General features: G+C 22.3%; 3 protein-coding genes across 3 annotated transcripts; 2 read left to right on the top strand and 1 right to left on the bottom strand. All coding sequences in view use genetic code 6, as the record gives it.

The window, feature by feature from the left end:
- Nucleotides 1-2669: 2669 nt before the first annotated feature.
- TTHERM_00462890 (hypothetical protein) lies at nt 2670-6476 on the bottom strand (the record flags this gene model as incomplete). The annotated part of the gene is made up of 12 exons (XM_001018787.2): nt 6391-6476; nt 6163-6299; nt 5999-6087; nt 5791-5915; nt 5613-5732; nt 5433-5535; nt 3863-4904; nt 3453-3656; nt 3185-3397; nt 3060-3098; nt 2882-2971; nt 2670-2815 (listed from the first exon to the last, which is right to left on the bottom strand). The coding sequence occupies exons 1-12, from the start codon at nt 6441-6443 to the stop codon at nt 2670-2672; spliced, it is 2361 nt and encodes a 786-aa protein (XP_001018787.2). The 5' UTR covers nt 6444-6476.
- Nucleotides 6477-8659: 2183 nt separating this feature from the next.
- Nucleotides 8660-10890, top strand: TTHERM_00462870 (eukaryotic aspartyl protease; the record flags this gene model as incomplete). Its single annotated transcript, XM_001018785.4, has 3 exons — nt 8660-9343; nt 9649-9820; nt 10133-10890. Exons 1-3 carry the CDS (start codon nt 8720-8722, stop codon nt 10888-10890), a joined length of 1554 nt encoding a protein of 517 aa, XP_001018785.3. The 5' UTR covers nt 8660-8719.
- Nucleotides 10891-12257: 1367 nt separating this feature from the next.
- TTHERM_00462860 (cyclopropane-fatty-acyl-phospholipid synthase) lies at nt 12258-13802 on the top strand (the record flags this gene model as incomplete). The annotated part of the gene is made up of 6 exons (XM_001018784.3): nt 12258-12431; nt 12617-12866; nt 12987-13174; nt 13244-13462; nt 13531-13630; nt 13690-13802. 6 exons carry the CDS (start codon nt 12258-12260, stop codon nt 13800-13802), a joined length of 1044 nt encoding a protein of 347 aa, XP_001018784.1.
- Nucleotides 13803-14286: the final 484 nt, after the last annotated feature.

The following is a 14286-nucleotide window of genomic DNA, read 5'->3' as shown; positions in this document are numbered from 1 at the left end:
ATAGATAGTAGAACTCGTTTGCCTTTTCAATAGAAAATTGCCTACATAATTACAATTGCTAACAAAAATTAACAAATTCGATTCCTATTAATATCTTTTTAATTTACTATGAAATTATTATACATTTGGTGATCTATTAATTTATTGGATATAAGTGTAATTAAAAATAGAATTACAGTCTGCGTGAAAAAAAATTGTAAGCGATTAATATCCTCAGCTTTAAATTCTTTTACTAATTTATTGTTTCTTAAATCACCAATATTTAGTAAGTGAATTTCAAGTTACTCCATTGAATTGCTTAAAAGAATTGCAAAAAAAACAAAGTATTTTAGAGATAAATTTTATTTCTTTTTATCTTTCTTATAAAATTTCCATCAGCTTTTAGAAATTTCCTTATTTACACCTTTCACTTTTACAATGTCGTTTAAAAGATCTTGTTTATTTATTAATTTATGAATGTATGTGTGCGCAAGCAAAAATATAAATAAAATGAAAGCTAAATTAAAACTTTTGCAAGATATACAAAGTTAATTTGTATCTTTTAGATTGAAATTTATACTTTTTGTTAAGTTGTAAAAGTTAAATCCCTTACGCGTATTTAAAATTTGAATTAATGTGAGTATGTTTGGGAAATCAATCACCAAAGATAAAATATATTACACAAATAGATATTACAAATTTATAGATTTGTTCAACAGCAGGTTTATTAAAAATTACAATCTATATTAGTTTGTTTGCTTGCTTGTTGTAAATTTGATTGATTGGTTGATATTTTTATTTTTAACTCATATGTAAATTTAACTTTGATTAAAACTTAATTATTATATTGCATATTATATCGTAATAGTGCCTATTAATTAGAGCAAACTTTGCAGTTCTTATATATATTATCAAGACTACTAATCTATCTTACAGTAATTACAATTTTTCTTCTTATATTTACTGAATCAAAGTATTTTAAATCAAATGCCAATTCTCTCTTCACCTTACTCCTTAAATGCATATCCAACAATTTTTACTATAATAAATAAATAATTTCTATTAGAATCAAAATTTAAAAAGGTTCTATTACGGATAATCAGGTTTTTATTTTATTTGCATAAAAGGTTTTTCAAATTTTAATATAAAATTCAATCAAAAAATAATTTAATCTATAAAATAGAATTTATTTTATTTTCTTTATGATTCAAAGCAGAATGTAAGGCTTCATTTATTTTGTATTTAAGAATTAGCTTCCTTCCATTTGAAAAACAATAAGTTTGTTTCATAGAATAATAATAATAATATGGCAGCACTCAATATTAAAGACTTCCAAAGAATATCTTATCAAATCTGGAAAATTCTTAATTATTTTTGGAGAAAAAAATTCACATAAAAAAAATAATGAGGACTTTTTTGTTCAAGTTATCTTCAACATGAAGAGATTTGTGGAGTTATTTATGTCTTTATTGAAAAAATTAAAACCAAGTTAATAACAAGAAATAATATTCTATAATTTTATTAATTTATTTATGTGGTTGGTTAATCTGACTAAATATTTTTAATAAATTTGTGTTTTTCTCAATTCTTATATGAAGTAAAATCTTATTAAAAATGTTAAATATGATAGAATTTATTTAATTTAGGCCTTATTGTTCTTACTAAAAATATGGCTGATCAAAATAAAAATAATAGCATAAAAATTAGTTATTAAATACTTATAAAATAGAATAAAATCAATATTCTCAGTACTTTAGATTTAATAAAATACAAATATTTTTAAAATATGATGAAATTTAGGTTTAATTTGTATTTTTATAAGAAATACTTACAATAAACTCTCTAGACTTTTGTAATTTCTAAATTTTTGTGCATCAGGGTTCAACTGAATGTGTTTTTTTATTTTAAATTTGCACAATACCTAATACCTAATTTAATAGTTCTTGTTGAGTGAGTCAAATTTTATATATCCTACCCTGGTGTTCATGTTTCTTACCACAATTCATGTTAATAACTTAAGTATAACAAAACATTTTTTTTGAATGAGTTTAAATAATAAAATCATAAATATATTAGATTTAAATAAATAATATATTTTTCCTACCCAAATACAAATTAATTTTTTAAAATAACATTCAAATAAATTTAAAATTAAAATTAAAATATAATATTAGCGTGAAAATTTTGTAAAATAATTCTATTACATAGAAAATTAGGGAGCTTATTTGCTTAATCTTATACTTAAGAATACTAAAATATGATTAAAAATGAAGAAGTTTAAAGTAAAACATCTTAACCAATGAAATAAATATCTAATTCAAATTAATTTTGTCTATTTTATTCAATTTTATGATAAAGTTTTGCCAAATATTTAAAAAATAAAACTCCTACTGATGGGTTATTTAATTTTTATGTATAATTTGCTAGCTAAAAATAGGAATTTTTTTGCTATTCTTAGAGCATTAAATTACTAAACAGAAATAACTTTTATTGGAAAATTACAATAATTTTAATAATAATTAGCATAAATTAATTTAAACTTATAAATAATAAACTCATTCACTTAAGCTAAATATTTCTTTTAACATTTTTTTCTGCCTTAGTTCAACTTTTTGTAAAGGTTATATGAATAAGCCAGTTAGTTATTGATTAAATTTTCTTAAGTTAATGGCTCAAAATGAATTTTCAAATCATTCTATTTCTATTTCTTCTTAAATGTCTTTTTCAGATTATTTATTAGAAATTTTTAAATTTTTGTCAGACTCTTATTATAGTAAAGGCTATGAGTTATTGTACTGATTAATTTGAATTTCGGAGCTGTTTTATACCTTAGAATCTATTTTTAAAAATAAAAAAATGTCTATAAAGTTTCTATCATAATAGATTAAAATGTCTATTTTACTTTTGGATGTTTGAGAGAGAGAACCTACCCTTTAGTTTTTTTAAGCGATTTTATAATTATTATGATCATCTACTTGAAAACTACTTGAATCTATTTTAATTTAGAATAGATGTAGCATCATTGTTAATATAAAAAAACTCTATTAGGACAATGCAAATTATTAAATGTAATTATTTACTTTTTCTTGAAATATTTGGTTTGCTGCTCTAAATTGTTTCTATTATTTTTTGATGTAAAATTTAAAGTATAAATAAATGTTATTATAATCAAAAAAAATCTATACTAATTCAAAATAAAAATTACTTGATTTCTTATTATTAGAATCACTTAACAGCTTTTCGGATTTCACCAAAGTATTTTCTTCATCTTAAATTAAATTTTCTTCTATATCTGATTACAAATTATTACCATCATTTTATTCATAGTTATTTCCTTCCAGATCTTCATCACAATCATCGTATTCATTTTCATCTTCTTCTTCATCTTGATCTTCTTTTGCGTCTTCGTCCTATTCTCCTAATTAAAATTTCTTAAATTGATGCATCGATTAATATCTTTTTGCAAAAATTACCTTCTATCCCATAGCTATTAAACTCTTCGTATTCAATCTATTCTTGGTTTTAGTATTCTTCACTTTCTTATTTTTTTTTCCATCTGTTTTATTTTTCATCATAACCAACGCTCTTAGCTGTATGATGTATTTGTTTATTAGTTTTTACTTTTATTCCACTATGTTTAGTTATAATTTAGCTATTTTCTGCATCGGTTATTTGACCTTTATTAAAAAAACCACCTTAAATCTATATTCAATATTTATAAATTGGTTCTAAAGCATCTATAAAATTTAATTAGAAATTTAAGTTTAACCAAATCAAATCAATTAATTTATTTATTTTTAAATTAAGAATCCAATTAAATTTTCCATGCTTTTTGCTTAAATTAAATTCAAATAATTGATCAAATGTTAACAAAATTAATTACTTAACTCTGATTTTTATTAAGACTCATTTTATTTGTTCTAGGTGTTGAAATCTGCTGTCTAATAACTATTAGAAAAATTTGTTTATCTTTAATTGTTTTAATTATATTTGTCTATTTGATTTTTGCTATTTAACTGATTTTTATTTTAAAATTGCTACTATTGATCAAGATATTCTAAATTATTTTCCAGGTTAACATCTAAATTATTCTCAAAAGTTCTTATTTCTGTGAATGTTTTTACAGTTAGTTAACTCTCCTAATTACTTTTGTTAGGTTAGCTGTCGGAGTCCATTTCTTTTTTAAGCAAGTTCCTTGAGCTAGTTTAGCTTATTTATTTATCATCTTCATTTTTTTAACTAATCTCATGCTCTGAATTAACTGTTGGAGGCTCTTCTACTATTTGCTCCATTATTTATCTTTAACTCTTTTATTCTTCTACTATTTTTTTAATATTTTTCTAACATTCAATCGTAGCTATTTACTACTATTACTACTGGTCTTAATTGAATGATTATTTTTTATTATAGTTGCTTTTCGGAGATTAATTTTGCTTTTAATTGAGTACTAGTGCTTACATTTAATCTTTATTTTCCTCTATTTCTTTCTATATCAGGTATTTATTAACTAAAACTTCTACATAAGGACTAACTGGAGATTGTTCATCTAAAATCTAAATTACTTTTTTAGCAGGTATTTCTATATTTATTTGTTTTTTACTTCCTTTAAGGCAACTTTAATTTAAATTTTTATTGACCTTTGAAGAGACTACCTTTTTTATTACTATGTTTGAATTATTTAATTCGTTTCTAATATTTTTTGATTTAGGAGATGTAGCCCTAAAAAAACTCTGTTAAGTCTAAGACTTTTCCAAAACTGATTTGTTTGAAGATGAATTTGGATTATATTTGTATGTTTTAACAGGATTAAAAAATTGACTCGATGTTGCATTTTAATTTTAATTGGCAGAACTTTGAGACTGAGCAGTTTGCAATCTTTGTGGTGAGTAGCTCCCTCTCTTTTCTTATTGATTTTCTTTATGAGGCTAATAAAAATATTAAATACTTAATATCAATCTAAAAATTAAATTAATTTAAGTGTTTTGCATTTTTATTTTTTATGATTTTTAAGTATTTTAATTAAGGCAATTATATTAAAAATAGCTATTTTATATGATAATTAAAATATATTAAGTGTAATTCATTCATAAATATCGAAAATTTATTTGATTTGATAATGATATTTTTAGCCTAATATACTAATAAAAATGAATTATAAGCAATTAAAAATAGTATTAAGTGATTTAATTTTGTGTAATAATCTAATTTTTTCTAATTTATATTTTTGAAGTGAATAAGCTATTTAATATCACCTAAAAAAAGCTTAAAACAAGATCAAGCTTCTTAAATATTACTGGAGGGTTAAAATTAAAATTATCAATAGCTATAAAAGTATAGATAATATTATATCTCTGCTTAAACTAATATAAATAATTTAAAAAGGCATTTATTCCATTTCTATTCTATTCTAGAGATATTAAGAGAATGAAACAAACAAATAAATAAATAATTACAGAACTACTACGGATTCTCACTGGAGAGACTTAAAAATGGGATGGAGAGTTTTGTATATATTTCTAGGACTTCCTAAAAGCATTTAAATGGAATTCACTTCCTCTGTATATTTTAAGAAGGCAGATGATTTAAGAATGTAGTAAGTAAGTATATATTTTAAAAATAATTAAATAATTTACTTTAAGTTAATTAAAGTATTTTCTGATTGCATATTTGAATTAAAACGGGTTATTATTTTTTTGTAGTACTAGCTTTTTTCGTAATCTTTTTCAAATTCTTAGTGCTTTATAGTTGATTGTCTTTTAAACAAAATTATTTGTGTTATTTAATTATTCAATAGAAAGGTAATTTACTTACTAATTAATAATTCTTTTTGCTATTTGGTCGTTCTTTTAAATCACACCAATTATTTCATTTTTCATTTTTACATAATTTTTATGATGCTTTATTGAACTTACATTATACTCTGCTCCTAGCGATCTCTATTGTACAATAAAATATTTGTTATAGTTTTTGAAAATAAGATTGATAATTTTTAGGATAGAATAAAGCAAGTAATATTAACTGATTATGGTTTAGGTACAGGTTTCATTTATATATCAAGCAATTTAGTAAGTAGAATATCATTTTCTCGTTAAATTTAAACCTATTTTTCTAAATATTTTAAAAAAATCTATTTTATTTCTTATTTAAAGCATAAACTTCTTCAAAAAAAATTAATTCAATAACCTCTTTCGTTGAATTAGATAGTTCTCTGTTTTAAATTTTTGAATTACTCTATATTTTAAATATGTTTGAACTCTTCTTTATAATCCTTTTTTTCTACTATTATGTCTTCTAATTTCTTTCTATGCAATTCTAAAAATCTAAGAATATATATTAAATGAAAATATACTGACCAAACTCTTATTAAGTAAGTAAAAATGTATGTAGAAATAATAATGTTTGTTTGATTACTTTTATCTATGAAATAGCACATCTAGATTGTAATCTATATTTTTATATTTCATAGTACGATCTACTTCTATATTCTACTTATAAGCAATAATTAATTAAATTTATAAAACTAAAGAAAGTTTCTATTGATTTTAATCTATCTATATATTATTCTATTCAATAAACAGATACTATACTTCTCTTACAATAAATCAGCATGCACAAATAAACAAATAAATAATTTTTCTAAGAAGTTAAATATTTTGTAAAGAACTTTTTATTTATTAGTTTATGCTTTAGAATATTAATAATAGCTTAATTTTAATTCTAATAAATTATCTTTAAGAAACTAAACAACAATTAAAATGCAATACACTAGATTCTAATTTATAAATTTAATATTTTACTATTTTTAAAAAAATTCAAAATAAAAAAGTCAGCTTATATTTATTGCTTTGTTACCAATTTTTATCATGATAAGTAAATAAAACTTACCATATTTGGTTATTTTTGTTTGACTTTATTTAATTATCAAATATTTATTGTGCAATAAACACTAATAATTTATTATTAATATCATATAAAATCTTTTTAATTAAATATTTTTATTTTTTTAATGTTTTTATTGTTTTTTATTATTATGTTAATGTATAACAATCACAAAAAGTACCCTAATTCAGTTTAAAAAACATTTTTAATGTTTTAAAAATGGTCAAAGGGTTTGACTATATTCTAAATATAATTTTTAACAGATCATAAAGAAAAAACTACAGTTAAAGTTTTCAAGATATAAAATAAGAAAATACTTTTTTTTTTTTTATTTATATAAATTATTTTCATTTATTTTAAGTCTAATTAATATATTAAAATTAATTTTTTAAGAAAAATAACTAAGAATAAGAATAAATAAAAATAATTAAATATTTTATAAACTAATATGTAATTTATATATTTAATTAATGAGAAAACACAGAAAAATATTATTTAACAAATGATTATTTAACATCAAATGAAAATCTTAATTTTTTTTTATTATTTCAACACATTTATTTTTATAAATTAAACAAAATAATCCTTCTACTTTGTTTATCAAGATTAAATTTATAATCTTAATATTTTCTTTTACATTATTAAATTTAGCTTTTTCTTTAAATTTATGAACCTTTTGTTTTTTGTTGAATTTTTAATTTTTTTGAAAGAAGCACTTTTAAATGCAAATGAAAAAGATACTCTTATATTTTAGAAATAAATTTAATTTTATAAAAGTAAAATGAAATTTTAATAATTTGGAAGTAAAATAACATAGAATTTTATTGAGATAATTTAGCTAGAATTAGCAAATAGACACTAAAATTGATTGTTATATTTTTATTATATCGAAATTATAAAAAAGAGTTAATCATATTTAACAAACAATTTAGATAAAAAAGAAGTAATTCTAGTTATAGTTTGAAATAGTTAAAGATATTTCCTTTGAAAATGAAAAAAGTTTTAATTTTTAGAGCAATATAGATTTTTTTTAAAAAGTATGTTTGGAAATATCTCCTTATTGATCATCAAACAAAGATATTTATTTGATGAAAGATATTAGTGAAAAAATAAAAATATATTTACAAGATTAATCCAGTCAAAATAAAAAATATCTTCAAAATCAATTAATTAAATAATAAGATTTATCTAAAATAAAAAAATTTCAATCAATTAATTAATTAATAATTTTGAAATTTTCTTTTGTTTGTTTGGTTTTTCTTTCGCAGTTGCTTAGAAAAACAAAATTTAATTATTTTAGTTAAAATAAACAAAATAACTAATATTCTTTCAAAACAGAGTCCAGCAAATAAATAAATAATCAAAGCATCTTTAGCTTTCTTTCACTATCCATTAATTACCAATAGCAAATCTAAAATAAAGGAAACACAAAATAATTTCCATATTCGCTTTTTATAGCCCTTTAGCTGAAAAATTTCGTATGTTTTATAAATATTTTGTGCCATTAAAGATTTTGTTTTGCTTAGAATTTGTGGATTTGTTATTCTTACTTATTATGCATAGATATTTTTTAACTATCACAGCATATATTCAAGTATTTATATGTTAATTTATTTATATTTTCATCATTAATTTATAAACGGAGGGGCGGGAGGAGAGTTTGTTTGTTTGATTGATTGTTTATTTATTTATTTATTGTTTTTTTTTTGATTGATTGATTTTGTGTTTGGTTTTGTGTTATTTTGGATAGCAAGCATGATAGTCTTTATTAGCTAATAAAAGGGAAAGAATAAAATTTAATTAATAAGATCACCAAAAGATTTTGAATTTCAAAGGAAAAAAGAAAAAGAAAAGAAATAAGATGCAACAGTAATAAAAAGCTTTATTATTTTTGCTTTTAGTAGGAGTAAATGTTTGCCTTGGTTAGGTTAGTATTCCTCTTACCAAGAGAACTATTAGCTTATAGGGCAGCACATACAATCAAGATTCTGTCTATACTTTCGATTTAGTAGTTAACTAAAACGGTCAATAAATAACATTAAATTCTATTGTTGATATCCAAAGTGCCTCTAACTTCCTTATTGATTAAATTTGTAATAATTGTTTTAATAGTAAATCCACAGCTTAAGATGCTTTCGTCTGTGGCAAATCTTGCAGCCAACCTTAAAGTCCTGCTGATGGTACTTACCACATCATCGGTGGCAAGATTTCTACTGTATAGTACATTTCCTTAAATATCCAAGCTAGACTCTCTAACTATGATATCTCTCTCTAGAGTGTCAATGATATTACTTAATTAAAGGATAACTATGCTCTCCCCACTAACAAGTGCTATTTAGATTAAGTCAAGGCAGGTTTAGGTTTTGGCGCTCCTGCTTTGCAAGCTCCCACTTCCCCCTTGTCATAGATTTACGAAAAATTGTAAGTATAAAATCCTGGTCTTGACAAGCAATTCTCTTTATTCTTCAACTAAGAAATGGGTAGAGTAAGAAAATATAACTTAAATTTCTTTAATTTATCGCATTCCAACATGCAGAAATCTTTTTATCATCATTGCAAATTGCCATAATTTGAGAAAGACAAATTAAATTGAGTTTTTTCTTTTTATTGGCTAAAAGAGTTCACTTAGTGAACGAATAAATGAATTAATCTATTTATCTATCAATCAATCAGTGATTGACTCAGTTAAAAAATTTTTATTTAACTTCACAAAAGATATTTGCAAAATTTCTTCAAAAAATTTATTGAAATTTTAACAAAAATATTGAATTTAATTTCGTAAATACTTAGTTGTTGATTGGTAAGAATGAAAAATTCTTCCAAAACGGAGATCTCTAAACTTTCAAAGTTACTGAAGACGAAGAAGGACAAATTAATTTCGGTGTTACCCTTGGACCTTACATTAACGCTAAGGGCTTAAAAGACATCTCAACTGTTGATAGCACTCTTCCTGATGCTCAATGTAAGAAATAAACAAACATACATTCACCAAATTTTACAAAAAGCAAACATAAATAAATAAATAAAAACATATAAGTTAGTTAATAGAATCAAGCTAGCTTCAAAAGGCAATAACTATTAAAGCCGCATGAATTAATTTAAATAAATTTCCTCATTCATGCTTTCATAAAAAGATAGCTTTAGTTATTTGTCTGATTCAAATATTTAAAATATTTTGAATTTAAGAGGAATTATTTTAAGTTAAAAATAATAAACAGCCATTTTATTTATAAAAAATTATAAAAATTAAAATATTTTTTATTAATTAATAAAGCAACAAGCAATCTTAACACTGTTTACTTCGACAGCACATCCAAATATATTGTTTTACCCTTGGTTGTATTCCAAAGATTAAATAAATAAATCTTCTCTTTCAATGGTTGCAGTGCTGACTAATCTGGTAACTATATTTGCGACTGTGAAAGCAGTTCTAGCACTTATGTTCCTCTCATTTTCTCTTTTATTAATGATCCTTCTAAGAAAACCACTGAAAATAACAGCGTTAAATTTACCATTTAACCCAGTGACTATCTTGAAAAGATTAATGGTGGTGCTAAATCTGGTTAATGCTTGCTCCTCATTACTTCCGCTGATAACTCTGAAACAAAGGACTTCCATTTCGGTACCTCTTTCTTACAAAACTACTACTCTATTTACAATTTCGACAAGAAGCTCATTTCAATGGCTCCTTCTCATGGTTTTGTTCCCTCTGAGCTTACCCTTGACAACAACTATAGAATTCCCTTCATCATTGTTGGTGCTATTTTAGGTTTCTTATTAGTTATTCTTATTCTTTGCCTCCTTAAGGGTGTTAAAGTCCCATAAGAAGAACCCTATTCCGATTACATTAAGCCCCATTAAACTACCACTGTTAGTTACCTTGTTAGATCTCCCAGAGAAGTCGAATCTATTCAACAAATTACTAAATCTATTAAATCAACTGCTCCTATTGGTACCCCTATCCATGCTAGAGTTATTAATTCCGCTGTCAGCGTTGGATATCCCCAATAAACTTACTATGCCCAATATTGATTTCACTAGATTTTTTATAATTTTATGATAACAGATCCGATATCATAAAGCTTAAATTAGCTATACAAATTATTGTTTCAGCTAAAAATTGTTTAATTTTGTCTGTTTCATATCTTTTTAATACCAACTTAAAATTTAATTTTTTATTGTTATTACAAACATTAATTTTGTAACAATTTTAAAGTATTTTTTAATTTCAAAACAAATAATAAAAACTTAAAATAAATAAATTTAAAATCTTAAGAAATCTTTCGAATCCAAATAAAAAACAATTAAATTAAAAAATTTTTTTTTTGGATTTCACATTTTTAAAATTTGTTCAAAGTATTAAAATTTTCAAAAGAAAAATATGTTTTTTAAGTAACAAAAATGTATGAATAAATTTAGTTTAGTATTATAAATTAATCACTAATTTTATGATTAATTTGTAACCATCATATTCAAATTGAACAAAATATTAAAGAAGATTTATATTTTTTAGCAAATATTTATTAAAACTATTTGTTCATAATTAAATAAATATTTTTTACTGAGACAAACAATAATTTAACTAAAAATGTAAATTTTTTATTACATAAAATAAAATCTTCAAGAAATAAATCAACTTAAAATAAAAAATTATAAAAAAAAAACCTTTTTAGGGTTTCACTTATTTGAAAATAATTTATTCAAAGTATTAAAAATTTAAAAAAGAAAAATATGTTTTTTAAGTAACAAAAATTAATGAATAAATTTAGTTTAATATTATAAATTAATCACTAGTTTTATTATTAATTTGTAACGATCATATTCAAATTGAACAAAAGATAAAAGATGACTTATAAATTTTTAGTAAATATTTATTAAAACTATTTGTTTATAATCAAATAATTAATTTATTTCTTTTATTTTTAAGAATATTTTAAAATAAATAAATATTTTACTGATACTGCCAATAATGCTAGATTTAATTAAACAAGTAATTTTTTTATTTTAAACAATTGATGATGAAACAGCTAAAAAAATTGCTTCTTCAACTAAAAGAGCTCAGATGATGCTGAGACTTTGCAATACTCATAAATAATATGCATAAGTATTTTTAGTAGATTCATACGCAATAGCTTAATCTATTGCGCAAGATCTTGTTTCTATATATTTTAATTTATAATATGCATTAAGATAAAATATACCAACATTATGATGCTAGCTGCAGATATTAAAAATATCTTTTTGATGACAACAATTAGTTAGATACAGCCCTAAACTATTATCAAATATTGAAAGTTTGTTATTTACATTCAAGGAAAAATCTAAAAAATCAAATAATTAATAATTAAAATTTTCAGAATTTTAAAACAAAAAGTAAATAAAATAGCCATAATTATTAAATGGACGATATTAATTTTAGTAAAAGACAGCTCATTCTTAGCATTGTTGCCGTAGCTTTGGTAGTTGTTATCACCTTGGCTTTAATCATAGTCACTTCCATTTTTTGGATTCCTTTGCTTATAATCACCTCCCCTATCCTCCTTATTTTAGGTTTGTTGGTCAAATTCACTAATGTAAAGCAACTATAAAATACCATACATATTTCGCATTAACTATTTTATTTTGTTACTATTGCTTAAATCTAAGCATAATATAAATAGCTTCAATAATACCACATAAGCTTTATTTAAAACAAAAATTATAATGCTACATTTATTGAGTTTTGGTATAATTAATTCTTAATATTGTAAATAAATAGCTTGGTTCTCCCTTTTAATAAGCCTACTACAAGGCATATGATTGGGTTTTCTACAAGTCTGAAAGACCTAGAAAATTCATGTGGAGTCTCATTTACAACACCATGTGTTTACTTTATCCCAGCACCTAATGGAAGGCCATGAATTACGGATATTCTGTTTTGAGTGGAAATGGTCATCTTATCTAAAACTTACAAGCTGAAGATGAAGATGAAAGATTCTGTTTACAACTTTATCACTACATTGCTACCTGTAAATAAAATGATTTATTTATTGATTAATAATATGTGAAATAAAATTATTTCATTTTAATAGCTAATTACATTTATCAAATTATATTGTATAATTGTGAATTTATTTTGTATAAAAAAGAATTTGGTTCAGTTAAGAACTTAAATGGTTTGAGAGTTTTGGAAGTCGGTAGCGGCAGAGGTGGTGGTTTAAATTACATCTCAAGATACTTAAATCCTCAAGAATGCTTTGGTGTTGATTTCTCTGAAAATTAAATTAGATTCTGCAGACACCACTATTCCTAAAACAAAAAACTCTAATTCTTCAAAGTAAAATATTAAGATTTATTAAAATTAGTATGAATGACGTTGGATTAATCTATTTTATTAAAATTTTAGGGAGATAGCTAAGCCTTAGATTAAATTCCTGAAATTTAAGAAAATTCATTTGATGTAGCTATCAATGTTGAAAGTAGCCACTGTTATGGAAATTTCGACTAGTTCATTTAATAAATAAATAGAGCCTTAAAACCTGGTGGTTTCTTCTGTTTCACAGATTTCCGTACTGAATTAGAATGTTAATAACTCGATACTTACTTCAAGTCCTTACCTTATTTCGTAAATATGAAAAATTAGAAGGCGACAACAACAAAAATTAATTTAATCTGTATTTTTAAAAACATTAGTAAGTAATTAAGAGTGAAGACATCACAGTAAATGTCCTTTAAAGCTTAAAATAAGATGAAAAGAGAAGATCCAGTTTAATTGAAGGAAATGTTTCTAAGCGTAAATAATATTTACTATTTAGATATAAATTTCATATTAAAATATTATAAATAATAAAGTCTTAAAGCCCTTTTTTAGAAAGTTCAGTGGACTTAAAGGCACTAGAATCTTTTAAGAATTTGAAGAAAAGAAGACTTTATATGTTGCTTACATTTTACAAAAGAAGCTTTGAAAAATAAATATTATTTTGTAAACACAAAAATATCTTAATTTCTACTTATTTAGTCAGATTTAATAAATAAAAAAATAAATTATTTTGCTATTAAAACTTTTAATTATTTAAAAAAGTCTGAAAATGAAAAAACTGATAAAAATATTGCTTGGTTCTAAACATAAATAAATAAAATTAAATAATGTTTTAGTTTGCTAAATTATGAAAAATTTCTTAATTTAATAATTTTTAATTGATTTTTCTAATTTTAATCCAATTAAAACTTTTGCTTATTTAAAATTTTTTTAAAAAATTGACAAAGATATTCTTAGGCTATTAAATAAATCAATAAAATATAATTTTAGCAACAATGAGAATGTCTTATTTTAATAATTTTTATTGATTTTTTAAATTTTAAAACAAATGAAATTATTACTTCTTTAAAGAAATTTGTTAAAAATTGACAAAAATATTGCTAGATTATTAAATTAATAAATCAATAAAA

This window comes from Tetrahymena thermophila, assembly GCF_000189635.1.
Source record: "Tetrahymena thermophila SB210 genomic scaffold scf_8254593, whole genome shotgun sequence".
In the NCBI taxonomy this organism is placed as follows: domain Eukaryota; phylum Ciliophora; class Oligohymenophorea; order Hymenostomatida; family Tetrahymenidae; genus Tetrahymena; species Tetrahymena thermophila.
This window is presented reverse-complemented; position numbering and strand designations above follow the sequence as displayed.